The sequence below is a fragment of the Callospermophilus lateralis genome, chromosome 11 (assembly GCF_048772815.1).
Source record: "Callospermophilus lateralis isolate mCalLat2 chromosome 11, mCalLat2.hap1, whole genome shotgun sequence".
NCBI classification, from domain to species: domain Eukaryota; kingdom Metazoa; phylum Chordata; class Mammalia; order Rodentia; family Sciuridae; genus Callospermophilus; species Callospermophilus lateralis.
The window spans coordinates 114,743,386-114,771,005 of NC_135315.1; the positions used below are offsets into that span (position 1 = coordinate 114,743,386).

A 27,620-nucleotide genomic window follows, 5' to 3' on the forward strand; every position below is an offset into this window, starting at 1 on the left:
TAGAGCCTGGAAGCCACTGTGATTTGCCTCAGTTCTGCTGTGTGACCCAGAACAAGCTCCTGCCCTCTCTTGGGGCATCAGTTCATGTACATGGCAAGTGTACAGGTCATTCCAGTTTGACTAGGGACCTAAACTCAGGCAGACAGCACCCAAATGCCTGAGTACTAGAACCCCAAACACTAGGGTTGGGGGTGTGGCTCAGTGATAGAGTACTTGCCTGGCCTGCATGAGGCTCTAGGTTCCATCCCAGGACTACCAATAAAAAGAAAAGGGCTGGGGTTGTGACTCGGTGGTAGAGCACTCTTGCCTAGCATGTGTGAGGCAATGGGTTCGATTCTCAGCACCACAAATAAAGTCCATTGACAACTAAGAAAATATTAAAAAAAAAACAAAAACAAACTTGAGCACTGACTTCTGAAAGGCCTAGAGAGGTCTTTATCATTAGCCCCTTTGAGCACCTGCCCTGGGCATCTGTGGCCTCTCCCTCCAGTCTGCCTCTCCTTTCAGATCTGCTCCTCCAGGAAGCACAGAAATTTAAGGTGGACATGTACTCCATGAGGCCACACCATCCCACAGTGTATGATCAGGCCTGCCCCCATAAGTGGAAGGAAGGCCTTAAGGGAAGCTGGGGTCAGGGAGGCTGCCATCCCAGAGAGCGAGTCCCGTCATCTCCTGGGCTGTCTGAGCAGTCTGTGATCTGCTGAGCTGTGCCTTCCAGTGAGGCACTTAATCTGAACGGCAAGTTTCCTTCTCTCCGGTGTTCCTGCCTGCCCCTCACTTTGAAGGACACTAACCCTCCTGGTTTTAAGGGTCAGAATTGAAGAGAGAAGATGCAGGGAGGAAGCCCAGTTAGACACAAAGCTGGAATCACCCCCACTCTGGTAGTGGTGGTAGTTGTGGTGGCTGAAGTGGGGGGCACGGTGCATCACTGCCCAGGGAGCCTAAAGTCTGACATTTGTATGATGAATGCAGTCACAATGCAGGTGTGTGCAAGTGTGATCTTGACTCAACCTCTGAGTTTCATCTTTTCTCATCTGTAAAATAGGTGATAACCATATCACAAGTTGGTTGAGAGGAACAAATGAAATTACCGGAAGTACACTGGAGGCTGACACGTTAAGTACTTAGTAATGGTAGCCACTGGGACATCATTGGTTTTTTCAGCCATCAGTCTCTGGGGGGAGGCTGGTGAAAGGACTCCTCAGAGACCAGACAGCTGGTGACCCCTGCTGGCCACTAGGGACCAGAGCGGTAGGGCTGGGGCAGGGGTGAAGGGAGCTAGATTATTGAACTCACAGAGTGCCTGCATAGGAGAACTTAATGACTTCATAAACATTCCCTGAGGTTTCTCTGAGCCAGACCTGATCCCAGGGAACATTCTGTTCCCATCCTGGCCTATTTCAAGAGCTCCATGGCTTATAATGGAGGGAGGCTGATAACAAACAAGAAAGGGTAGGACCAAGCCTGGTAGATGAGGAAAGGGCTGTCAGTAGGGGAATCCTGAAGGATGAATTTTACTTGTGGGCTGGGAGGGACAAGAACATTCTGGATAGAGAAAAGCACATGCAAGTCACATTCAGAATAGCAAGGGAATGAAGACGCAGGCCAACAGGGTGACTTCCAAAGGCTAGATTTCAAACTGAGGGGTTCTTCTGAAGGCAGCAGGGAAAATTCAAAGGGTTGGCAACTTAGAAAGTCACTGGCTCTGGCAAGTACGGGACTGGGAGGAGACAGTGAGTCTAGAAGGTGGCCTGTAGTGGCAGCAGGGATGGAGAGAAGCATGAGGCACAGCAGCCTCAGGATCTGGTACTATGAGGGGCAGAGGTCACATGCACAGATGACAGGAGGCAGCTGGGTATGGCATCCAGAGTTCAGGACTGCCGTGCCAGGAGAAGTAGGCAATCTGGGAGCAATGAGTAGATTTTGCCATTTGGCCAACACCTTTCTGTCTTCACTGACCTGTGCCAAGCCCTAGGCTACAGAAAGAAATGGGGTGCTGGGTTCTGCCCTGTGAGTTCAGCCTGGACTGGGGCATATTGTGGGGGTGAAATTTGATGCCAAGGTAAATGAAGGCCCAGGCTTAAGCTGCCCTCCTCTACCTGGGCCCTGCCTCTGGAGGAGGAAAGGGGGCCAGTGTACCAAATACTTTGATATTACTCTTGTTTGTTAGGACCCTTTCCACCAGGACCCCATGGGCTGCTTGCTCCCTTTTCAGCCCACTTTGTTGGTTTGGCCTCAGGGCCAGGTTGGACCCAAGGCTACATTTCCATGGCTCTGAAAGGCACTGGTTTGGGCTGTCCTGAGCCGTTCTTCATGTTGTTTGCATGATTAAGCTGGGCAACCTGCGTCCCTGGGCTGGCTCTGCCAAAACAGCTCTATGCAGGAGGAGGAAGGAGACCAAACCAGATTTCCCTGAGCCCCCAGCCCAGGTCTCCCTGTATCCCACAAATGCTGCAAAGACGCAAACAGACAATTTTGTTAGTCACCCTCCCTAAGTAAGTGAGGAGATACATATTTTAAAAAGACTTTTTAAACAAGAACACTGTTTTTAAACAAACAGACCAAGTCCTTCTGGGTCTTCTTCCCCATTACATTTGGAGGCCACCCCCATCCTGTGGGCTCTGGAGCTCTGTGAAGTGGAGGGAAGCTGTTCTCCAGCCCAGGCTGTGGGGGTGTAGTCCTAGCGCCAGAGCACAACCTTCCTGCCCTGGTCCATGCTCACCACGTGGCTCCCGGAGCAGCACCAGGCCACAGTGTTGATAGCAGCACTGAGGAGAGGGAGAGTAGGGTTCAAGGGGCAGCAGGACCCAGGTCTGCAGCCTGGCTCTGCCCCCCAGTATTGGACCTAGATAGTTTGAGGCCCTCTGTGAGCCCATTTCCTCATCTGTAAAGTGGGTATCTATAAAACACACGTGGAAGGATACCTGGGTGCTGTGAAGGGCTGTGGGGGTGAAGGTTTGGAGACAGGGGCTGGGAGATGTTAGAACCTGGTGTCAGGCAGGACTAGTAGGAGGGTAGTGTCTGCTCACCAGTGGGGGCCCTGAAGGCTGCTCTCCAGTTTCCCAGTGTCAACATCCCAGATGTAAAGGGCTCCATTCGAGGAGCCTGCCAGTGCATAGCTTCTGTCAGGGCTGCAGTGGCCACAGCAGAACAAGAGAAAGGGACTCAGGTAAGGACACACACAAAGACCAGGTGGGGTGTACTCGAGGATGGGCAAGCTCTCACAGACACACCTGAACACAGCTTTGGTCCAGTCAGAACCACATTTGAAGCCATCAGCCCTAAAGACAAACAGGGCTGGGGTCAGAATGGAGATCACTGCCGGTCCTGTCCCCAACCAGGGGCTTTGAGAGCCCCATCTCTCTAAGGTGTCAGGTACCTCAGCAGGTCCTGATCAAGAAAGGCAGAGAACTTTTACAGGAAAAGAGAAACACAGCTGCCCCAGTAAAGGCCACAGGATCAACAGGCAGAGGCTAGTACCTGAACACCTGGCGGATATTGCTGACCCGGAGGTCGATGACCTTGAGTGTGTTATCTCTGGAGCAGATGAGCAGGTGCAGCTGGTCATGGCTGAGGCTCAGGGAGGTGACCCGGCCCTGCACAGGAATGACCTGGGTGCAGCGGGGACCCCTGAGGAGAGAGGGGTAAGGAACAGTCCCCCAAGCCATTCCTGAAAAGAAGGGACTAGGTGTGGTACCCTTCCTAACCAACAAAGTCCAGAGGCAGGTCTCTGCCAGTAACTAATCTCCCTTATCCCTCCACCCAGCTCCCTCCACTGAAGAACGTGGTCAGACTTTGATTTGAGAAGGAGCCCTTGAAACCCTTGGATCACTAAAATAAACACTGGAAGAAAAACAATGAAAAGTCTGTCTTGAAAAACTTGAGAGAAGGAAGGGCTTCAAAGGGCAGTCCCTGCACACCAGCAAGACCAGCCTACATGGGCCCTGCACTGGCTCCAGCTCTGCATTTGTAAACCATTCACCCAATGCTGGGCTCTTCTGTTCAAAAAACAACTAAAAACATTTCTTGGTTTTTTAATTGAAGCGTGGTAGCCAGGCATGGAGGCACATACCTATAACTGCAGCTACACAGGAGCCTGTGGCAGGAAGATCCCAGCCTGGGCAACTTAGCAACACTCAGTCTCAAAATAAAAAGTAAGAAGGGTTGGGGATGTAGCTCAGTGGTAGTGAACCACTGGGTCCAATCTCTGGCACCAGAAAAAAAGTAGAAATAAAATGGAAAAAGTTGTTTGTCCATCTTGGTTGTAAAGCCCAGGCAGTCAATACTGGACTGAGAAGTCACAAGGAAAGTGGCACAGCTTCCCAGGGGCGCTATGCCCCATGAAGCTGTGCCCAACAGAGGATACCAGCTGGTAGTGCCAGCCCCATAGCTTTACTCCCCCAAGGAATCACCATGACCCTTCCTGCCAAGGAGCAAGAACTCCAACACTCTGACCCCAGGTCCACCAGCCACCCACAGTCTGCCTGTCACCTGCTATCCCAGAACCGGATCTTCTGGTCATTGTGGCCACTAATGATGATGTGGTCCCCGCACACCACGTCGTTACAATAGGAAAGGACATTGATAGTTCTGGAACCTAGGGACAAAGGGGTAGAGCGCAGGGTCTCAGAGGGTTGTCAGGAGCTAGCACAGTAGACACGTAGAGATGCTGAGGTCCAAAAGGGGCAGTGTTCTCCCAAGACTAGAACCCAGATCTTCCCAGCCCAGGGCTCAGTCCACCTCTTCTTCATCTACCCAAAGCTTAAAGTCATGAAGAAATCAGATAGGGAACACCAATGGGGCACAGAGAAGGATGACCTTGGAGGATTTCACCCAAAATGTCTTTGAATCCCAGAGCCACTCCCAGAAAGCAGGGTAGGTTCCCTTGTATCTGAGGGAAGGGGGGGATGGGAGGTGGAGTTGGAGCTGAGCCTCACAGTAGGCACGGCCAAGATCCCACTCCTTCACTGTCCGGTCTCTGCTCCCAGTCACCGCCTGGTGTCTTGTTAGCTTGAATTTGGCAGCTGTCACCTTGTCCTTGTGTCCAGACAGTGTTTCCTGCCCCATCCCAAGTCTGGATCAAAGGCATGGCCAAAACCCCATAATAGCACCTCCCTCATCCTAAAAAGGACCCTTGACCCTTAGGCTGCCTTCCCAGTCAGGTCTCACCTTGGACCGTGCCTCTCCCACCTTCCAGAGCTGGGCAGCCTGATTGTAAGTAGCTGCCAAAACCTGGGAGCCCTGGAGAGATGGGGAGTGTTAGAGGTCTGAGTCTAGGCCTGGCCAAAGGCAGCATCTTTCAGTCCAGAGAACTATGGTAGGGGTGGCCTTAAAGGTTCCCATGGCCCAAGTCATCAAGGAAGACAAATGAGCCTCAGGCCAGCAGGAGTGATATATGCAAGAGCCCAAGGACCCAGCTTTTGGATACTGTTACTGATGGGAGCCTCTGCCCACTGGTATAGAGACTGGGGTGTGGGGAGATAATCCCATGCTACTGGGGCAAAGTCCCCTCACCAAGGGGTCGAAGTCCACACTGGTTATGCTGCCACCAGCTCCCTCAAGGGTCTGGTTGGCCTCCAGACGACCTGGCAGGGCAGGGGGAGAGCAGGGAAAGGAACAGGTGAAATGAGGTCACTCACAAAATAGAGGAACTGGAACCCAGAGTGGGAACAGGAGTCTCTCTTAAGTTAGAGCACAGAATCATGGAGTACAGTTACAGCCTGGGCTGCAGGGGCCTCAGGGGGAAGCTAGGCATTTCCCAGATAGGTCTAGAGAAAACCAGAGAGAAGGGAATGTCCATAGGTCACACAGCAAGCCAGGCCAGACCAGCTGGAGATCTGCCTCCTCTAGGAAGCCTCCAGGGGTTGGCTCTGAGTCCCTAACGCAGTTGTAGAGCAGAGCTTAGCACAAGATGGACAGTCAATGTTTGTCTCCTGACTTCTGGCAGGTGGAGTGATACCAAAAGAGGTGATGGCCTGGTGAACCCAAGGACTTGTTCCTCTAAGGTCTGTCTCTGTAAGACTGATAAGGGACCTCCCCCTCCCCCAACAGAGGCCCATATGCACTCAGCCCTCCCCATCTTGCAGGCCTAGGGGTTCTACCCTTCCTCGGAGAGGCATCCTCAGAGTGCTGCTCCTGCAGAGGGGTTCTGTAGCTATTGCTCACAGGAATGTTCCAGGTAGAGGCAAACACAAAGAGGTCCACCCAGGAGCAAGCTGAGAGTAGATCTTTAGAGAAAGTACTGGGTTGGGCTGCAGGGAGGGGTCCTTACCTCCTACCACATTCCAGAGGTGGATAAGACAGTCAGCCCCACCAGTGGCCAGGAGACTGCTGTTAGGGCCAAAACATACAGCATTGACCTCAGAAAGGTGGGCATCCTGTGGGGAAAGGGAAGGTTGGTGACCCGGGCCTTCCCCACATATGCTTGTTTGTGCCCCCTCACAGGCTCACTCTCAATGTGCCTGTGCACACATACAGCCTGCTGCTGGCTTGGTATCCACACCCCAGGTCTCTTCCCAAATCCTGAGTTTCAAACTTAGCCCCAGCAAATATCTTCATTTCTGCCTGGTCCCCTGAAGCAGCCTCCCAACTCTGCCTCCCAGCACTCTCATTGGGCCACCTACTCTCTCAGCCTTCCATCTCCCTTTCCAGTCTATGCAGCCATTGTAAAGAGCCTGAGCAGTTCCCACCGTGGCCTGTGGAGACAAACTCCTGCTGGTTCTGGGGGTCTTGCTTGCCTGGCCTGCTCGGGACACCCCTAGTGCCTGCACTCCCATATTGGCCCCCAAACATGTGGCCCAGTTCCTCCCTTACCAGGACATCTTGAGCCCAAGTAGGAAGTCGGGCAGCCACACACACAGGGATGCTCTGGTATCGCTGCTCAGGGGCACCCCCAATTGAGTGACCTCTCCTCTTCTTGAAACTGCAGGGGTAGAGTCAGGAGGATGTTTACCAAGGCCTTCTGATGTGGGGGCTTCAAGCTCCCCAAAGGTAGCAGCAACAGGAAACAGACATGGCAGTAGCAGAATATGGCCCCAGGATCCAACCAGCCCTTTCCCCAACCCAATCTACCCGGGATGGAGTGGAGAATACACAGAAAAGCACAGAACAAGGGCAGGATTGGTGGTTGCAGGAAAACTTCAGGGCTAATGGTTAGTATTGGCCTTGCCACTGCTTGGCTTTGTGACTGAATGAGTTCTTACATTCTGAGCCTTAGTTTCCCAATTGAGTGAGAGTTCCCATTTGGCCTCAGGCTAGAAATCTTGGTCCCCTGTGAGGACCTTGGATAAGGACAGATCCCTTATAAGCCTGGAAGATAGCTGAGTAGGGGTTAAAAAATGAGTTCATACACCTGGTTCCTGCCTCTGGGGCCCAAAAGAGATACACACAGACAGTGGGCACCATATGGATGAACAGACGAGGCACATACAGAGACCAAGCCTGGGCTCCAGAAGCCTGACATGAGGCTCCAATAGGCCCAACCCCTTCACATACACAAATACACACACTTACTCTAGCAGCCCCTTCACCACATCCACACAGTGGGACAGAGTCAGAGAGGTGGCTGAGGCAGACCTGGGGCAGAACCGAGAATCACGTGCTAAGGGACTGGCTGGTAGGTGTATAGGCAGCAATCTTTCATCCCTATACTTTGCTGGAGATCTGAAGACTCATAACCTCTAGAGCCTATGACAAGAACTTGACTCCTTGAATACCAAGAGAGTTGTAATCCAGACCAACCCAGGAAAATGCAGGCAGGGAGGGACTTGACAATGGAAGTCTCTACCATGATGATAAGAACTACCAACCGCCCCCACACCCTCAGCAAATGCTCACAAACAAAAGCTCCTGGGAGGCTGAGCTAGGGCATATGGGAGTGGGCAGATGAAGTGGCCTCAGGCTGGGACAAGGCTGGGGGCAGTGAAACCTAAGCTGGTTGAGTAATCTCAGAAATGCCCAACTGTACTGGGATGTCTCAGCCCACCAGGGCTACCAAGAACTTTGGAGACCAGTGTCTCAAGTCCCTCTCCAAGGTTCCTTCACTATCCCAGGACCTAGACACCAGGGACCTACAAGAAAAGACTGAGGAGAAAAGCCTTCAGGCTGGTAAATGGAACCAGGAGAGAGCAGCCTCAATAACAAGTAAATCAAGACTTGGGGGGACTGAGAGTGTGAGCAAACATCTACATATGTTCTTATGTTCATACACACTAAGGTATTCGCAACCAAGCTCCTGTATACATATGCCCATGTCCTCGTGTGTACCTACCCATGCACACACCTGTGTTTACATACATACATGCCTAGGACAGATGAGCCCTGGGCCTTGCCCACAGTTCCCTCCTCATGACACCCTTCACAAGCCTTAAACCCCACCCCAGAGCTCTGGTCCTAGGAAGAAGAGAAAGCACTGCATGTTCAGTGAAAATGACCCCAACTACCCCAAGCACTGTAGGTCAGACCAGTCCTGGGCTGTACCCCAGCTTCTCCCCAAACTCCTAGCCCCAACCCACCAGCTGGCCCCAAGGTCCTAGAAGAAGACAATGGCAGCCTCAGAATTCTGAGACAGCCAACTGGGTCCTCACCTGAAAGGCCTTTTCCACTTCCCACAAGCCTCACTCTCCAGGGACTCAGGCTTAATAGCCAAAGCCAGAGTCTCTGTCTGCTCTCTGATCCCATCATGTAGAGTGTGTGGAATCCTGGGAGAGAGGAATAAAGCTCAGGAAGGCCAAAGCAACAGGCCAGCCCCTCCCTGCCCAAGCACTGATTACAGTGAAGATGTGAATTTCTGGCGGGGAAGGGTCCCAGTGGGAGGGAGGATGTGCGGTGGGCACATGAACTTGCTCCTACAATCACACAGTTCTGCAAGGATCCAGTGGACCCTGGATTGCTGCTGTGTCCACCCACATGCATTCAGGGGTACCGGTGTGGGGGAGTGGGGAAGATGGAAAAATGGGCACACAGTCGGGCAACTACAGAGTACAGGAGTCAGATCCGGTCCCTCCTCACTCTTACTCGCTGATGCTCACAGTCCGTTTGGCAGCCTTCTTTAGTTCCTGGGACACCCGCGCCTGATTGGCCCTAGTGGGGGAAAAAGCATCCTAGGAGCCAGAAGATTCCAAGGTGGGGAACCAAACGCCCCTGCTTTCAGGTTCGAGCCTGATTTAGTCCATTCTCCCCAGGGGGCAGTCCCCACCGCTGACTTTCAGGCAAGGGCGAGGCCAGACTGAGGAGGCTAGTCACAGAACAGGTTGGGGCCCAGCCCTCTTACCGCTCTCGGCGCTCGTTGCGCAAGTTGCACTCGGCTGCGGCGCGCTCCTTGCGTTGCAAGAGCTGCTCCAGCCAATCGCGCGCCTCCTCCTGGAGCTTGCGCAGTGCCGCCTCTTGGTGCCCAGTGTGCACGCGCAGCACTTCGTAGGCCTTCCGCTGCGCCGCATTCTGCTTCTGTAGCTCTTCTAGGAGGCTGACCTCCTGCGCCCTCGCCTCCCGCAGCTGCGCCACGCGGGCCTCCACAGCCGCCAGCCTGGAGGACCCGAAGCGCAGGCAGTGCATCCCAAAACGCTTCCATCACCGCCCAGTGGGGAGCCGCCTAAGACCCCAGAGAGATCTACCAATGGCCACCGGCCAGACAGGTGGTTAAGCCACATCCCCAGCCAAGCCTTCGCCCTCAGAGCCGTGCAGTTCGCATCCCCCAAACACAAGCCAGGGTGGTCATGGGGGAAGCTGTTGGGGCCACGCAATAACCCTACCTGGGCCAGAGGAGGGCGCAATCCCTTTCACCCTACCGGTACTCACCTGCTTTGCCACTCCTCCAGCTCTGACTGCAGGGCATCCAAGGCTGCACGCTTCTTCACCACCTGGTAGGCAATCTGTGGGGGCAGACAGGTGGTCATGGGCACCTCTGGAAGGCTCACCAGGCCTCACGCCCCTCTCGGGCAGGAGAGGCTGGAGGGACAGAGCCTGCCACCACCTTCCACGGCCCCTTCCCAACAAGGCTCAGATGAGTTTAGGATCGTGCATAAGGATACAACAGAGGCTCTAGGCTCAAAAATCTGACTCCTGAGTTTCAATTCTAGCTGTGTTGTGCCACTTATTTTCTTTATGACCCTAGGGGTGTAGAGACCCTTGGAAAGTGAATCTCCTTAGCAAGCTTCGTTTTCCTCACCTGCAAAATGGGAATGATAGTGCCTACCTCCATAGGGTTGAAGGAATGCTGAATGAGGCAGGGGTACAGATGAGATGACCCTCACCCTACCTCCATAGAGCAACCCAGAACTATTATGAAGAAAAATATTTAAAATAATAGCAGATGATTATCTAGCATTTACACGTGCCATGCTTTATTCTGAGCACTCTACGCATGTTAACTCTTTTAATCCCCATAATAACACCATATAGTAAACCCACCAGCCTCGTTTTACAAATGAGAACATTGCTACAGAGAAGTTAAATGCCTTGTCCAAAGTCACACAGCTAAGTGACAGTTGATATTTGAACTCAAGCTACCTAACTACATCATGCTCCAAGTAAAGTGTTGATCTACAGGGAGGGTTCAAGGGATGTGAGTTCTATTCCCTGCCTCTCCAACATTTGGCTTTCTTTACAATCCCTGACCAACTGCTGGCCTGCGCAAGCACAGATCTCAGAATGCAGAAGCACACAAGGCTAAGAACAGGAATGGACTGTGAGAGTACTGAACCCAGACTGAGTCATGGATCTGCCCTGAAAGCCCGGAAGTAGGGTGAGAATCATTACATATTTACCCCTGCCTCACTCCACATTCCTTCAACCCCAGAGCCAAGAGATGGGCCAGCCATGAAGATGAAATTTGGTTCCCTTCTTTCAATGCTGAGGGGTCAGTGAGAGAAACAGATCCAAGGCAAGGCAGTGCCCATCAGTGTGGCAAGAGAAAAATGAGGGCCAGACTCTGAGCACCTCTGGCACAGCAAATACAAGGAAGGGATGGGGGTGGGGTAGGGGTGTACTCTTATTGCTAACATCTGTTCCTGGTACTTTCTCACAAGCCCTGGTAAGGATGGATTGAGGTGCGAGACTGAGGCTGTCTACCTGCACTGATATAACTCCCTGGGTGAGGGACTGGGAAGACCCCCTGCACATGCAGACAGGGCCCCTACTTTTATAGCTGGTCCAATTTACAATATTTATAATCCTTCTCACCAATGAGCAACCTAATCATCATCCTCGTCACCTATCACTTGCTTTCATTTCTGTTGTGTTATACCACTCAATATTTTTTTATTAGTACTTGTCAAAATTCAAATGATAGGAAAAAAATTCAAATGATAGAGGTAGAAAACAGATGAGTGGTTACTACCAGTGGTTAAGGATGTTTGGGGAAGGGTGAGTGTGACTAAAAAGGGATAGCAAGAAGGATGTCTGGTGGTGATGAAATTGTGCTGTATCCTGATGAATACAAATCTACAAATGTTATGGCATAATGTCACGCCATTATCAAGTTGCAACCACAGCATCAGCTCTGGGGGAGAGGCTCTCAATTTGTCTATAGAACCCTTCCCACACTTGTGTTGGGCAGGTGACTCGGCTTACTGTAACTGGACACATGTTTACTGGCCCATCACACTCTCCTCCCTTGAAAACTCCACAGGGTCAGGTCTGTTCATAGCTGCACTCCCTGTTCCTTGGACATAGCGACTGTCAATAAATATTTGTTGAAAGAATGAAGAAATCACAAAAAGTAGATTTCTGTGGGTGGAGTTTCAAATCTAGAATCCACCTCTCTAAGCCTCAGTTTCCCACTCTGTACCTACAATGTAGAGGATTAACTAAGTTAATGCTTGCCTAGTGCTAAGTGCTATATTATGGAAGAGATGGTGACTTCAATTATTTTATTTATTTATTTATTTATTTTTATTTGTGGACCTAGGGGTTGAACCCAGGAGTACTCTACCACTGAGCTACATCCCCAGCTCTTCTTATTTATTTATTTTGAGATAGAGTCTTATAAGTTTCCTAGGCTGGCCTCGAGCTCACAATCCCCCTGCCTCAACCTCCTGAATCATGGGATTACAGGGTGCACCACCCACAGCTGGAGATGATTTTAGATGTGATGTCTCTGCTGAACAAGAGTCCAGTGTGCAGAAAAGAAGGCTGGGTAGAGACAGGTCAGAGAGTCAGAAGAGAAAAAGAAAGAGAAAATCCCTGTGGCCATGGGAGCCAATGAGCACACTCAAATGAACACCCACATTTAAAGGGAGGAAGGAAAGGAGCCAGAGAAGGAACTCAGAAGTAAAATCTACAGATATAAGAGGAAAATCAGAGGAAATAAGTAGGGTACAATAGAAGCCAAGAGATGCCATTGCAGGGGACAGGCAGGGCAGTAATGCTAGGTGGAAGTGCCAAGTCCTGCCTACAGACTACATCAATCTTGGTTGTTTGTCTGCAAATATATATTAACCATCACCTGATGCTGGGCCCTGGGGTTGCCTGGACAAGGGGTGAAGAGTAGGCTCACTCAATGCTTGCAGCACTGGACTTTAGGGGATGCAGCAAACACAGGAAGTTCTGCTCACTTCCTGGTTCCCTTGACAGTATCTCCCTGCCCCAAAGTCCTGGATCCTGGCCCTGCCCCATTCTTGATCCCTTCCCAGCTTACCTCACCACAGTCCAAGCAGAGCCCCTCCTCCTCCTCCTCCTGCCACTTCACCCTCAGAGTGCCTGGTGGTGAGCTTTGGTCTGAGTCAGGCCCTGACTCCTCCCTGCCAACCACCAGAGAGAGGGGCTTATGTCCCCTCCATTCACCCCAATGCTCAAAGGCTCCCAGTGTCCCATGAAAAGCCTGAAATAAGAGCCGTTAACTTTTTCTTGAGGAAAATGGAAGCCTGAAAGCCACTCAAGGAAAAAGCAAGGACTGAAGAGCAGTCAGTGGTGGAGTGCTTGTCTAGCATAGGAGAGGCCCTAGGTTCCATCCCCAGCACCACAAAAAAAAAAAAGAAAAAAAGGAAAGAGCAAATCTCAGAAATGAGCTTTCATGAGTCCTGTGCTCTGGCCTTGTGTTTCCTTGCCAAGGACCTTCCTCAAAAAAACACCTGCTAACTCTGGCCCCAACCCATTCCTTGATCTAGTCTTCACTCTCTTTCTCTTTGGAATAGGGAGCAAGATCCTTTCTGTAGGCATCAGGTAAAGAAGAGGGAGATGGAAAAAGGCTAAGGAGGAAAGACAGGAGTGCAGGGTTAGGAGGTGAAAGGGATAGGAAAATTCAGAGAAAGAAGGAGAAAGAAGATTTTAAATCAGCTGGCCTGGGAGAGGGCCTGCCTCTCCAGAACCACCCCTGAGTAGCAGCCAGGAGCCATTGAGGTGCTGGGAGAATATGACCCAGTATGGGGGCTGGTGGGCAGGAGGGACTAGAAACAGGCAGCCTTTTATGATCACTGATACATATACTTACCAGAAGCTCTGATGGGTGGCAGAAATAACATCATTTGGCTTCTTATGAAGCTTCTCTGAGAACTTGGCCAACAGCTCAGCTTTTTCTAGAAGATGATTATCTGGCGGTGCAAGAGGGTGAGTTGGGGCAGAGATAGACACTTTCCAGCCTTCCCCCGGCATACAAGCTAGAAAGGCTGCAGGAGTCCAGGGATGCTGGGATTGAGGCAGCTACTGGTGGATGGGTTGTGCCCCTTGCCTGAGAGTTGTTTGTTCATCTCTACAGGACCTTTAGTGCTGGCATAGACCACCATGTCACCCAGGAGAAGACCTGTTCTCCCAGGGACAGAAGGATCCCTACTTCTGGCAACAGGATGGCTGGGTCCTGCCTGATGAGGGTCCTGAAGGACGCCAGGGCCCTAGGATTGATTCACCTCTGCCCCAGACAGGGCTGGCTCCAGAGCATGATGAAACAAAAAGCTGTACTAGCCTATGACCTTCAGCAAGTCACTTCCCCTTCAAGGGCTCTAACTTCACACTAAAGTAATCCTAACTTCCCCAGAGTTGGTGCAAGTTCCCCCAGGTCAAAATAGAAAGTCCTTGAGCAATTATGCAACAGACCTTCTTAGGTTAGGTGGTTAGACCCTGGATTACACACACCCACCACCATGCACGATAACTTCCTCTTTTCAGTTCCGGAGCAGGCTGGGGGGTGGTAAGCCCAGCCTAGCTTCTCAGCTCCCTTCCCTCACCCAGTGCCCTGCTTGTCACCTTGACTGAGGTCCCTGGATTTAGCCTAGTTCTCATACAAAACCCCACCTCAGCTGTAGTAAAGGCACAGCACTGGTCCCCAGCAAATCTTAAAAAGGTTCCATTATGCCTAATTTACATAGAATAAATCTGAGGCTTGGGGACATGAACTACCCAAGACCACAGAGATAATAGGAATTTCAGTCTTTCTGATTTCAGCCTTCTGGGTTGCTCCAGACCCTTAAATTTGGAAGTCCCAAAAAGGGATTGGGGGTGACTCTTTCCTCAAACTGGGAGGTTCCCCTGTCTATCAGAGCCCTTAAGTGAGGCTGCCTGGAGGTAGGGGAGAGCTTCAGGACCATCAAGAAAAAGGCCCAGCACCTGGAAGATTGCAGAGTGATTTCCCAGGATAAGAAACAGATTCGGTCTTGGGGACTTACCAAGATTAGCTCCAGTGAGATAGCAGCAGGGATTGTGGCCAACCCCAAACTTTTCTCACTAGTTCCAGGGCAGGCTGGAACTAGTGAAAAAACTAAAACTTCCAACCCCAAACATACAATCTCAGGTGACCAATGGTCCTACACACAGATCCACTCTTGTTCATCCCATCCTGAACTGCCCCACCCCTACCCCCAACGCACACTCCAGCTGCCCAGAAAGCTCCAAAAGAATCTGACTTCCCAGCTCCCTTTGAAATCCTGCGGCCCCTGTTTCTCCCTCAGGCTGGGGTGTGCTGAGCACAGAGAAGCTTCGTGTGTCCCAGTCATCTATAGGCGGCAGCAGAGCCCAGATTCAGAGCTTTCTCCTTAGAGATGAAGAGTTTCACTGTTACCCTAGATCCACCAACAAGCGGCTACTCAGCCTTCCTTCACTGGGTTAGAGACTAAATGGTTTGATCTGGTCCTGGGGACCATCTGAGAGGGAGGAAAGCACAAGAGACCTGGCAAAAACAATACTCAGGGGCAAACGTTCTAGGAAACCCAGCTCATGGGGGTTGAACCGAGCCTTGAGGGGGTATCAACAAGGATCTCTCCGCCCAAGAGAGTGCTAAGAAGAGCCTGGATTGGAAGGGACGGGAATCCTGGCCATTCAGAAGTGGGGCATGGCAGACAGGTTCAAGTTGAAAGGCCTCAGAAGCCAGAAGTCGCTGAAGCACTTGGGTCACGGCTTGAACAGCCAAACCTTCTTCCCAGGCCGGGAGCCCAGCCTCCTCAATGGCCATTTTCTAAGATGCTCAAGGGCACACTCACAGGCTGGCACCAGCTCCAGGAAAAGTGCCTTCTGCGTGCGGTCCCGCTGCTGTAGCTGCAGCACAATGTGGCGCTTATAGCCGGGTCTCCAGCCAGTGCCCTGGGCGTGGCGCTGGGTAGCAGGCGCTGCAGGGGCGGGGGCGGGGCCTCTTGGGGACGTCGGGGTCGGGCGGTGGCGGGGAATCCCCGGCCGTACCAAGGGCTTGATTGGGACGGAGGAACTGAGCGCACTCCTCGGGGGAAGCTGCCGCAAGTCTGCGCCTCTGGGGCCCCACCAGAAAATTTTTGCCTCACAGGGTGCTCCTCTTGCTGTCAGGGGTAATAAGTTGGGACCAGAATCGAGGCCCCTGGGTCAGCTACCCCTTTGCCTGTTGGCGCGCTCCGGAGGCGGGGCCTCCAAGGCCAAGTCCAGCGTTCTTCCTTGACCCAAACGCGCCCGGACTGAATTCTAAAGTGAAGGATGCTTAGAGAACTAGAGTCTTTTTATTTTCTTCCGTCCGGAGGATGCTTTGGGCTGTAGGGATCCAGGCTGGTGTCACAGATGCCATAACTCATTGCAGGGGCAGACAAGTGTTCCTGGAAGGAACGCCGCCTCGCGACCATGACTCTCCCTAGCTGGGTTACACCCGGTCTCTTGGGTGTACGCAGACACAGGGCACCCACAGCATGACAGAAGCACAGAGGAGGAAGAGACAGAAGGGAAAAAATCCTTCTTTCTGGAGATGATGGCTTTTGAGTTGGCCAGAGGAGAGAAAAAAAGATTCTCGGCCGGGGGCGGGGCGGGGGGGGGGCAGTCCTCAGAAGTTTGACGACATAAAAATTCCCATGGGTTGAGGGCTGCTAGGTCAGGAGTCAGAACTACCTATGGAAGGGAACAAGGTTTAGGGGCCCAGTTGGTCACAGACAGTTTAGATCCCTAAGATTAAAGGGATGCAAGCTGGGCGCGGTGGCACAAGACTGTAATCCCAGTGATTCTGGAGGCTGAAGCAGGAGGATTCCAAGTTCAAGGCCAGTCTCAGCAATTTAGCAAGACCCTGTCTCTCTGGGGCTAGGGCTATATTTCAGTTGGTATAGTGCTTGCCTCACATGCATAAGACCCTGGGTTCAATCCTCTGCACCATAAAAAAAAAAAAAAAGAAAGATCCTGTCTCAAACTTAGTGAGACCCTGACTCAAAAGGATTGGGGATGTTGCTCAGCACCCTGGGTTCAATCTACAGTACCAAAAACAAAATCAAAATAAATTAGTTAATTAAATTAAAAGGGGATGCAGCTGTTTTAATCTCGGAAACCCCCTTGATCCAAATAAACAAGAGGTTTGTTTGCCTGAGGTTTTATGGAGTAAATGGCTGAGCTGGCCAGTAGCCCAGTATCCTGAATCAGGGTCCAAGAGTTAACTTGTTTGGGCAGCCTCTGGAGGAGTAGAGACATCTCTTGTGGGTACACTTGACAGTGTATCGTGGATTTCATGGAACGTGATAAAATTGTCTCTGGCCTATCCAGAGCTCTCAGAACACAGGCTTGGGTGAGGAATCAAAAGAGCGCTTCACTGGGCCAGCCTTACCCTGGGAAATACTGGGGAAGGCCCAGAAGGTGGTCCTCTCAGTGAAACAAAAAGAGAAATTAGGCAATGTCAGGTAGCTTTCTGGGCCTTGGAGGTGACAGGTCTGTTGAAATTCTAATGGGGATGGGTCACAGAACTTGGAAAGTAGTAAAGGCTAGTGATAAACCAGCACAGTGCTTTAAAATCACAATAAACTGGGCTCCTTGGGCCCTTGTGGCCTTTGCATATGCTGTGCCTGATCTTTGGAACAACTTCCTCTCAAGCTAGTACATCTCTTCACCTCCCCAGAGAAAACTATGCTGTGGTCTATGGAATTCCTCTTGGGATAAGGCCTGAGTCCCAGGTATCTGCATCCCTCCCACCAACCCAGGCCTGGCCTGAATATTTCACATGACTATTTCTGTTGCAGGTTGGTAGTAACAATCACCAAAAGGCATGCCCAGTCAAAGGACACAGTACCTGTGGAGGCCTAGGTCAGTTAGTGAAAGTGATCAATTTATTTTAGAATTAGCTAACTCTCAGATACTTAGAAAATGCACATTGGAGGGTGTATTAGCCCAGCTATGAAGTGCAACAAGCTGTTTTTATTGTTATTATTATTTTGGTACCAGGGATTGAACCCAGTGTACTTAACCACTGAGTCACATCTCCTTTTTAATTTTTTTTTTTTGAGTCAGGGCCTTGCTGAGTTGCTGAGGCTGGCCTCGAACTTGCAATTCTTCTACCTTGGTCTCCCAAATCACTGGGATTATAGGCAAGAGCCATCACATCTGGCTAGTTGTGTTATTTCTGAATATTATATAATAAAGAAGTGATTGGCTTCTACTGAAAATATTTTCCATCTTTAGAATATGACAGAATGTATTATAAAATTCACTTAAAATACAGAGCTGAGGTTGTGGCTCAGTGGTAGAGTGCTTGCCTAGCATGCTCAAAGCCCAGGGTTCAATCCCCACCATTGCAAAAAATAAAATTTAAAAAAAAATAGGGGCTGGGATTGTGGCTCAGTGGTAGAGTGCTCATCTAGCACATGCAAGGTGCTGGGTTTGAGCCTCAGCAGCACATAAAAATAAATAAAATAAAGGTATTGTATCCAATTACAACTAAAAAACTTTTTAAAAGATAAAAAAATACTAAATAAAATAGAAAGAAGGAAAGAAAATCTACAGAACAGGAGAAAATATTTGCAAATATAATTGGATAAGGGCTATTATCAGGAATACATAAAGAACTCCTAAAACTCAACACAGCAACACCCAATTAAAAAAAATGAGGAAAAGATCTGAATAGATATTTTTCCAAACAGCATAAGCAGATGGCCAGTGAGCACATGTTGATATTACTAGTCATTTGGGAGATGCAAATAAAATACAACAAGATGCCACCTTACACCTACTAGGATGGATACAATAAGGGAAAAAAGTGTTAGCAAGTATGTAGAGAAAAATGGAACTCTCATGCACTGCTGGTAGAAATGTATGGTAATACCTTTCTGTGGAAAACAGTTTGGAAGTTTCTCAGAAGGGTGAACATTCAAGAATCATATGATCTAGCAATTCCACTCCTAGGTATATATCCACAAGAATCAAAAGCAAGGATTTGAGCCTAGTATGGAATCCCACGCCTGTAATTCCATGCGATTCAGGAGGCTGAGCCAGGAGGATAACAAGTTTGAGACCAGACTCAACAATTAAGCAAGAGACCCTTTCTCAAATAAAAAGGACTGAGATAAAGAAGAATGAAATTTGCTGGTAAATGGATGGAAATGGAAAACATCATGCTAAATTAAATAGGCCAAACTCAGAAACTCAAAGGTCAAATGTTTTCTCTCATCAAGAAGCTAAAGTAAAATAAAGGAAATGAGGAGGAAAGGATTGGATATCATAAAGATAAAGGGAAGGTCAGCAGTGTATTAGATCAAAAAGCAGAGTGGAGGGATGGGAAAAGGGAGGCAATGCCGAATGAATTTTGTGCACATATAAATATACCACAGGGAACCTCACTTTTATGTAGAAGTAAAAAGAACCAATCAAACATAAATAAATAGATGAGCAAAAGGAAGTTTAGCAGAGTAGAGGAAGGGGAACAGGGAAGGGGAAGGAGGATGGGAGAAAAAAAAGGGGAGAGAAAAGGATGGGATGGTGAACTGAAATTGAATCCCATGCATGAGTTCATTGGGATGAACCCAATTACTATGTATAATTATAAAGTTCTGATTTAAAAATTAAAAAGAAAACTTTAAAACTATTTTAAAAATAAAAAGGGCTGAGCATGTGGCTCTCTGGTAAAGTGCCCCTGGGTTCCCTCCCCAGTAACAACAACAACAACAAAAAAAAAGGTTAATAAACCTTAAATGAAAACAGCATAGTATTGGCACCAAAATAGACTGGTAGACCAATGGTACAGAATAGAGGACACAGAGACAAACCCACATAAATACAGTTATCTCATACTAGACAAAGGTGCCAAAAACATATTAGAGAAAGGATAACCTCTTCAACAAATGGTGCTGGGAAAACTGGAAATCCATAAGCAACAAAATGAAATTAAATCCCTATCTGTCACCATACACAAAACTCAACTCAAAGTGGATCAAGGACCTAGGAGTTAAACCAGAGACCCTACATCTAATAGAGGAAGAAGTAGGCCCTAATCTCTATCATGTGGGATTAGGCCCCAATTTCCTTAATAAGACTCCTATAGTGCAAGAAATAAAATCAAGAGACAATAATTGGGATGGATTCCAACTAAAAAGCTTCTTCTCAGCAAAAGAAACAATCAGTGAGGTGAATAGAGAGCCTACAGAATGGGAACAAATTTTTACCATACGCTCACTAGATAAAGCACTAATCTCTAGGTAATATAAAGAACTCAAAAACCTTAACACCAATAATAATAATAATAATAATAATAATAATAATAATAATAACCCAATCAGTAAATGGGCCAAGGACCTGAACAGACACTTCTCAGAAGATGATATACAATCAATCAACAAATATATGAAAAATGTTCAACATCTCTAGCAATTAGAGAAATGCAAATCAAAACTACTCTAAGATTTCATCTCACTCCAGTCAAAATGGCAGCTATTAAGAATACAGACAACAGGGCTGGGGTTGTGGCTCAGCAGTAGAGCGCTTGCCTCACATGCGTGAGGCCCTGGGTTCGATCCTCAGCACCACATATAAATAAATAAATAAAAAGAAAGGTATTGTGTCCGACTACAACTAAAAAATAAATATTAAAAAAAAAAAGAATACAGGGCTGGGATTTTGGCTTAGCGGTAGAGTGCTCGTCTAGCACATGCGAGGCCCTGGGTTCCATCCTCAGCACCACATAAAAATAAAATAAAGATGTTGTGTCCACCGAAAACTGAAAAATAAGTATTTAAAAAAAAAAAAAAAGATTTGGGGCTAGGGATGTTGCTCAAGTGGTAGCGCGCCAGGCGTGCAGCCCGGGTTCAATCCTCAGCACCACATACAAACAAAAAGATGTTATATCCGCTGAAAACTAAAAATAAATTTTAAAAAATTTAAAAAAAAGTATATTAAAAAAAGAAAAAGAATACAGACAACAATAAGTGTTGAAGAGGATGTGGGGGAAAAATCACACTCATACATTGCTGGTGGGACTGCTAGTTGGTGCAACCATCTGGAAAGCAGTATGGTGATTCCTTGGAAAACTTTGAATGGAACCACCATTTGACCTAGCAGCACAATTCACAATAGCTAAACTATGGAACCAACCTAGATGCCCTTCAGTAGATGAATGGATAAAGAAACTGTGGTATATATACACAATGGAATATTACTCATCATTAAAAGAGAATAAAATCATGGCATTTGCGGTAAATGGATGGAGTTGGAGAATATTACGCTAATTGAGGTTAGCCAATCCCAAAGAACCAAAGGCCAAATGTTTTCTCTGATATATGGATGCTGATTCATAATGGGGGTGGGGTGGGGGATCAAGGGAGAAATGGAGGAACTTTAGATAGGGCAAACAGGAATTTGGGGAAGGGAGGAGGCATGGGGGTAGGAAAGATGGTGGAATGAGCTGGACATTATTACTCTAAGTACATGTATGAAGACACAAATTGTGTGACTCCTTTGTGAACAACCAGAGACATGAAAAATTGTTCTTTATATGTGTACTATGAATTTAAATGCATTCTGCTGTCATGTATAAGAAATTATAATAAATAAATGAATTTAAAATTTTAAAAAAGTTAAAAATGACAATTTTACCACAATTTAAAAATCCTCACTCAGGGCCAGTATGATAACACATACCTATACTTCCAACTACTTGGGAGGCTCAGGCTATAGTATCATTGGAGACCAGCCTGGGCAAGAGAGCAAGAACCCATCTCAAGGAAAAAACAAAAACAAAAACAAAAACAAAACATCTCAGTGAGATAGTGCACATCCATAACCCCAGCAACTGAGGCTGAGGAGGCTAAGGCAGGAGGATCAAAAGTTTGAGGCCAGCCTGGGCAACTTAGGAAGACCCTGTCACAAAATAGAATATGAAAAGGGCTGGGAACTTAGCTCAGTGGGTTTAATCTTGAGTACCACAAAACAACAGCAAAAACAGCTCACTCAAAAACGAAATGCAGGCCAGGCACCATGGTACATGCCCATAACCCTAGAAGCTCAGGCGTCTGAGGCAGGAGGATCGCAAGTTCAAAGCCAGCCTCAGCAACAGTGAGACCCTGTCTCTAAATAAAATACAAAATAGCGCTGGGGATGTGGATCAGTGATCAAGTGCCCCTGAGTTCAATCCCCAGTCTCAAAAGAAAAGAAAACAAAGAAATGCACAATCAACTAAGTCAAAAAAGAGGCAATAGGCCTAGGGATGTGGCTCAACCAGTAGCGTGCTCGCCTGGCGCGCGCGGGGCGCTGGGTTCGATCCTCAGCACCACATTAAAAAAAATAAAGGTATTGACAACTACAACTAAAAATAAATAAATATTTTTTTTAAAAAAAGGAGGCAATAGGTGTAGAGGACTAGAGTGCAACTCAGTGAATACTTGCAGCATGTGTGAGGCTCTGGGTTGGGTTCTGAGCACTACAAAAAAAGCAAGCAAGGACAAAAAAAAAATGGAGAGAAACTACTTGCAGCATACATATAAAAGTAATAAAATCCAGAACATATAAATAACCTTTGTAAATCAACTAAACAGAAACCCACTATAAAAATGAGCAGTGGAGCAGATACAATGGCATTAATCTGTACTCAACTATTTGGAAGCTGAGGAAGGAGGAATGCAAATTCAGGGCCACTTTGGGCAACTCAAAATAAAATTCAAAACAGACTAGGATGTAGTTCAGTGAGCCTTGATTTGTTCTCCAGAACTGGTGTGTGTGGGGGTGAGAAACAGTGATTTTTATCAGAAGAAAAACAAGTCATCCACAGAAAATAAAATTGCACATTAACTAGTAAAGTGTAGCTTAAAATTCAAATGAAAGGTTTTGGAAGCCTTGTATCAGCTATGGATTTTGGTTGAGCCCTTAAGACAGGGAAGCTGCTTTTCTGGGAACTCCTGGGTGAAATTCCCAGGATGGCGAAAGCCCAGATCATCCTCCAGGTTCAAACAAGGCAGTCAGTTGGGAGATGGGCGGAACCTGACAAGCAACAAAAAAACTGTTTTTCCCCCACATTCTTATCCTGTTTTTCCTGAAGAAGCTCCTTACTATCCCCCTTGGTCTGTACAGCTATAAATAAAGCAAGTGCAAGTTTTTCTCTTTGTTAGGATCAGACCCATCAGGGCTATTCACCTGTCTAGCCCTTGCTTTTTAATAGATAATTCTTGTCTTTGTCTTTAATTTCTCTTTTTTTTTTGTAATATTTATTTTTTAAGTTGTAGTTGGACACAGTACCTTTATTGCTGAAGATCAAACCCAGGCCCTCAAACATTCTAGGCGAATGCTCTACCAATGAGCCAATATCTAAGCCCCTAATCTCTTAATATTACTTTCATAGCTTTTATTTCCCAGCCAGCCCACACACCTGATAGTTACGCACTCCATCCTCATGCAGGATGTGGGCAGAAAAGTCATCTTTTATTCTTCAGATTGGCAAATGAAGAATTTTCTTTCTTTTTCTTTTCAATTTTTTTTTTTAGTTGCAGATGAACACAATACCTTATATTTTATTTATTTATTTATTTGGCACTGGGGATTGAATCCAGGGCCTTGTGCATGCAAGGCACTCTACCAACGAAGCTATCTCCTCAGCCACTATATATTTATTTTTGTGTGGTGCTGAGGAAGCACTCTACCAATGAGCTACAACCTGTTTTTCTTAAAATTAGTTGATGAAGGGGTGGGAAATGGAGTCCACCATTTGTAGCTGGTGGAGTATAACCTGGTTTATTTGCTCTCTTGGGAGGGCAATTTGGCCACATCTGATAAATACACACACCCTTGGATCCAGAAGTTGCAGTCTAGTGCTGGACAGGATGAATAGTTACTTTATCACAATACATCCATAAAAAGGAATCCAGGAGCTTGGGTTGTGGCTCAGCGGTAGAGCGCTTGACTACCACTGTGTGAGGCCCTGGTTCCTCAGCACCACATTAAAAAATAAATAAATAAATAAAACAAAAGAATTGTGCCCAATTATAACTAAAAAATAAATATTAAAAAAAATAAGGAAACCAGTACAATCCAAAGGAGCTAGATCTGGATGTCCCGACACTGGAAATATATGTCTGAGATACTTCATAATACTGCTTAAAACCCAGCAAGTTTATTTTTGCTTGATATTTATGTTATGTTTCTAAATGATAACATCAAAGGTTTAGACTGCAGTTTGCAAGTAGTTTTCACAAATAATACCTTTAGGATTGGGTTGGCTTTATTCTCAGTACATGAGAACACAAATAGCATTGTAGCTGCTTTTTTATTTTCCTAGCTTTGGCTTCTCAGTCTTAGTGCCATCTGAATATGTTCTATATGAAGTTTTATCAGACAAATTTAAATTTCTGTAAAAAAAATTGGTAACAATCTTGGGCAGGGGCTGTGACTCAGTGGTAGTACACTTGCCTGGCATGTATGAGGCACTGGGTTTGATTCTCAGCACTGCGTATAAATAAATAAGGGTCTATCAACAACTAAAATAACACTAAAAAAAATTTTGGTAACAATCTTAAGGCAAATGAACAGTTTTTATGTTGTTAACTAATTGCCCACCAAATATTATAACTAATTAATGTAGAATTAAAAATGAAATAGCTTAAAAGTGTGAAATGGTTAAAAACATCTAGGGTTAAAAACATCTAGGGGTTGGGAAAAGTGAGTTCATCTCACAACACACCAAAGGACCCATGTGAGTGTTCCATCAAAGATAAAAGGAAAAGTTACTTTCCTTATTATTATTGTAGGTTTGAGAGAGGGGCATAAATTAGGTAAAGTTTTTTGTTTTTTTACAGTTTTATTTTCATTTCACCCAAAATAGGCACTCATATAAATTTACTTAGTAAAAATTTTCATACATGGGAGTCCAATAACTTGACCAAGTTTGAACTTGTGATATAAAATTCACTACCTAGTTCTTTTTTTTTTGTGGTGCTGGTGATTAAACCCAGGGACTTGCCTTTGCAAGGCAAGCACTCTACCAACTGAGCTCTATCCCCAGCCCACTACCTAGTTTTTAAAGAGAGAATGTTATAGAGAATGAATCCCATTTCTCCAGTTTCTTCCTCAAGGGTAGTTTCTATAAATGAAAAAGAACAGTTTGACATGATTTTCTGATGATAATTCTACCTAAGAACTTATGAGAATATTATTTCCCTAGATTAATACAGCAGCTTCTTTTTTTTCTTTTAATATGCACTGCTTCATATGTCATCCTTGTGCAGGGGCCATTGTCATTCTTGTGCAGGAGCCATGCTATCCTCTCTGTATCATTCCAATTTTTAATATATGTGCTGCTGAAGCAATCACAATATGGCAGTTTCTTGATTGAAGAATTATACTTGTTATTTTCCTGGTTGCCTTCTTAGAAACAAGTATACATTTTTAGTACAGCCAACTTTTATTTTTCCATTGCCCCTAAGTTTAAAAATATTTGCATTATAATAGTTCACATAGTTCTACAGTTAAATAGTTTTAGTCATTTTCTATCATAACCAAGGCAGACTGTTTTTTAAAAAGTCTTTCAGAATCCATTTAAGCTGTCATCATCATATACACAGTAAGAACAGCTGCATAGAACCATAAATCTATTTGTCAACCCTTGGAGCTTACTAATACATACATATAGCTAGATATGTGGAAACTCCAGGGAAGTGCTCCAAAGAGGCAGCCCTCCCAATTTTGAGGTGGAGCTGTCGTTCATGATGAAAATCAATCATTCCCTGTCCCTTGTTTATTGTGAGTTTGTGACTTATTCTGGAAGAGGCCACAACCTATGTCACGGCCCACATTGAGAGCAGGCTGTGTCCTGTCCTACCCATTCCCACTTTTGACATCATTCTGCCAAAGAACATACCCCTGGGGGTGATTTTGTGAAAAGTATAGCAGAAGTTTCTGTTCAAGGAGCATAGGCAATGGGATTGACAACTGAATTGGCTATAACAGGAGAATGGCCATGTTCATTACCCACTTGGGTTTATCCTTAGCCCAAAATGGCTGAAGAAGAGTGACACAGCTGATGGCACAGTCAGCACAGAGCAAAACTCCCACAGTCAAGGTCTGTGACTTGGTAGTGTTATCTCCGGATAGACAGTGGTCCTCTAGTGGCCCATCAGCTTGGTGTGCTGGCTGAAGCTGCATGCAGGCCACCATAAAGACCTTGATTTTGATCAGCAACATTATGAGCACTGGGGGCAGGACACAGCCAAAGAAATAAAAATATTGGGGCTGGGGTTGTGGTGCAGCGGTAGAGTACTTGCTTCGCACATGTGAGACCCTGGGTTCGATCCTCAGCACCACATAAGAATAAATAAGTAAAATAAAGGTTAAAAAAAGAAATTGAAATATATTATATAATTAATGAGGACCACATTCTTAAAGAGCAGCAACTTTCATCTATGGTTTCATCTTGGGACTTTCTTTACTGTGGTACTGTCTTTACTGTTCCACTCTAGGAATGAAGTCAATCCAAAGCTAAAGGCAAAGACCCAGAGGACAGCAATAACCATCTTCCCCCTGCTCAGGACCTAGTGACTAAAATTATACACCCAAGTGGGACACAGATAGGTGCCTGTCAACAGCCACAGCCAGGAGACTGAAGGGGAAGCTCTGAGCATGAGCAACAAGCAGGTGAGGAAGACAGCTGCCAAAGTCAGTAAAGCTCAGGTTGATGGTGATAGCAAAGAGAATAACCTTGGCTAGAGAGGGACCAGGAAGTAGTTGGCAGGCACCTGCAGCCACTCAACATGCCCACTACTGTGCCCTCCAGCACAATGCCCACTATATACAGCCTCTCTACACGTCCAGCAGCATGACCCAGCACCTCCACCTGCCTTAGTCAACCACATCTGGACAGTAGGTGATAGACTCAAGCAAATCATAGCCATGTATAAAGGGGTCAACATCAGGTCTGGACTGCTAAGTGGATGCAAGGTACTGTTTCCTTGGAAACAATGAAGTTAATATGGGTAGATTTCTTTAGAATTTTATTTATTTATTTTGGCAGCCCTGGGGATAGAATCCCAGGGTACTCTAACCACTGAACTATAACCCCAGCCCTTTTTATTTTTATTTTGAGACCAGTCTCACCAAATTGCCCAGGTTGGCCTTGAACTTTGATCCTCCTGCTTCAGCCTCCCAAGTGTGTGGGATTACAGTTGTGGGACACCCAGACTCTTTAGAGTAGAACACATGTTCAGAAACCCCTTATCTCAATCTCTGCCCCTGGGTGTAAATTCTGTCCATTTAGTGAGTTAGATCCCCCAGGCAAGAGTTTCATTCTTGTTTAAACAATTCAAACAGCTGTTTCCAATAGCCTATAATTTTAGAAAACAAGGCTGCTCAGTTAAGTAAGGAAGAAGTAGTCACTTAAAGCAAAGGGTTGTTAGGACATTTTTATGGTTGTGGTATGTATTTAAGGCTAAACATGGTCAACAGGATGAAACGATGGTGCATCTATCAAGAGGGATACAGTCCCTCCAAGGTGAATCTGAATCCCTCAGATCACAAATAGCTGAAGCCAAAACAAACTGGAGACTCTTTCAAGTGAATGAGGAAGAACTGAAGCTGGCAATCAAAGAGGTTTTGAATGAAGGATCCCTACTTGTGCAAACGCAGAGACCAACAATACAAGGAGAAGCTGAAGCACAGAGGGAACAAGGAAGTGTCCAATATAAAGCAAAAATCATATTAGAGGACTCTAAAGTAGCTGGAGAACAAGTTCTAAGGGACACCGAAAATCACATGGAGTCTCTGAGTGAATGCTTGCTGAAGATGAAGGATAGATCTTCTCCAAGCCTGGGAGCACAAAGGGATGGTGGTCACCTGGAACTGGGAAAGACGAGTGAACCCGAAATTGCTGCTCACTTGGAGGATGAGTCCAAAGGAGCTTTGAGGAACCTGGTTTATGGTGATAAGCTAAAGGCCTCCTTAGAAATCTTGGAAGGAGGAAGAAATCAAAAATGTACTTTCTCATCTGAAGTGGAGAAAACCACGGAAGACCTTACAGAACA

The 27,620-nt window shown here is 46.9% G+C and overlaps 1 protein-coding gene and 1 non-coding gene across 2 annotated transcripts; both read right to left on the reverse strand.

The window, feature by feature from the left end:
* Window positions 1–2,680: 2,680 nt before the first annotated feature.
* Window positions 2,681–25,788, reverse strand: LOC143642342 (protein Atg16l2-like). The gene is made up of 19 exons (XM_077110665.1): window positions 25,580–25,788; window positions 15,405–15,667; window positions 13,427–13,526; window positions 12,635–12,737; window positions 9,796–9,869; window positions 9,272–9,523; window positions 9,016–9,081; window positions 8,586–8,699; window positions 7,513–7,575; window positions 6,814–6,922; window positions 6,272–6,377; window positions 5,515–5,585; window positions 5,170–5,241; window positions 4,938–5,058; window positions 4,492–4,597; window positions 3,481–3,630; window positions 3,234–3,281; window positions 3,030–3,131; window positions 2,681–2,768 (listed from the first exon to the last, which is right to left on the reverse strand). The coding sequence occupies exons 1-19, from the start codon at window positions 25,786–25,788 to the stop codon at window positions 2,681–2,683; spliced, it is 2,217 nt and encodes a 738-aa protein (XP_076966780.1).
* LOC143642351 (U6 spliceosomal RNA) lies at window positions 24,811–24,918 on the reverse strand. The gene has a single exon (XR_013155642.1). It is a non-coding gene; the product is annotated as a U6 spliceosomal RNA (small nuclear RNA).
* Window positions 25,789–27,620: the final 1,832 nt, after the last annotated feature.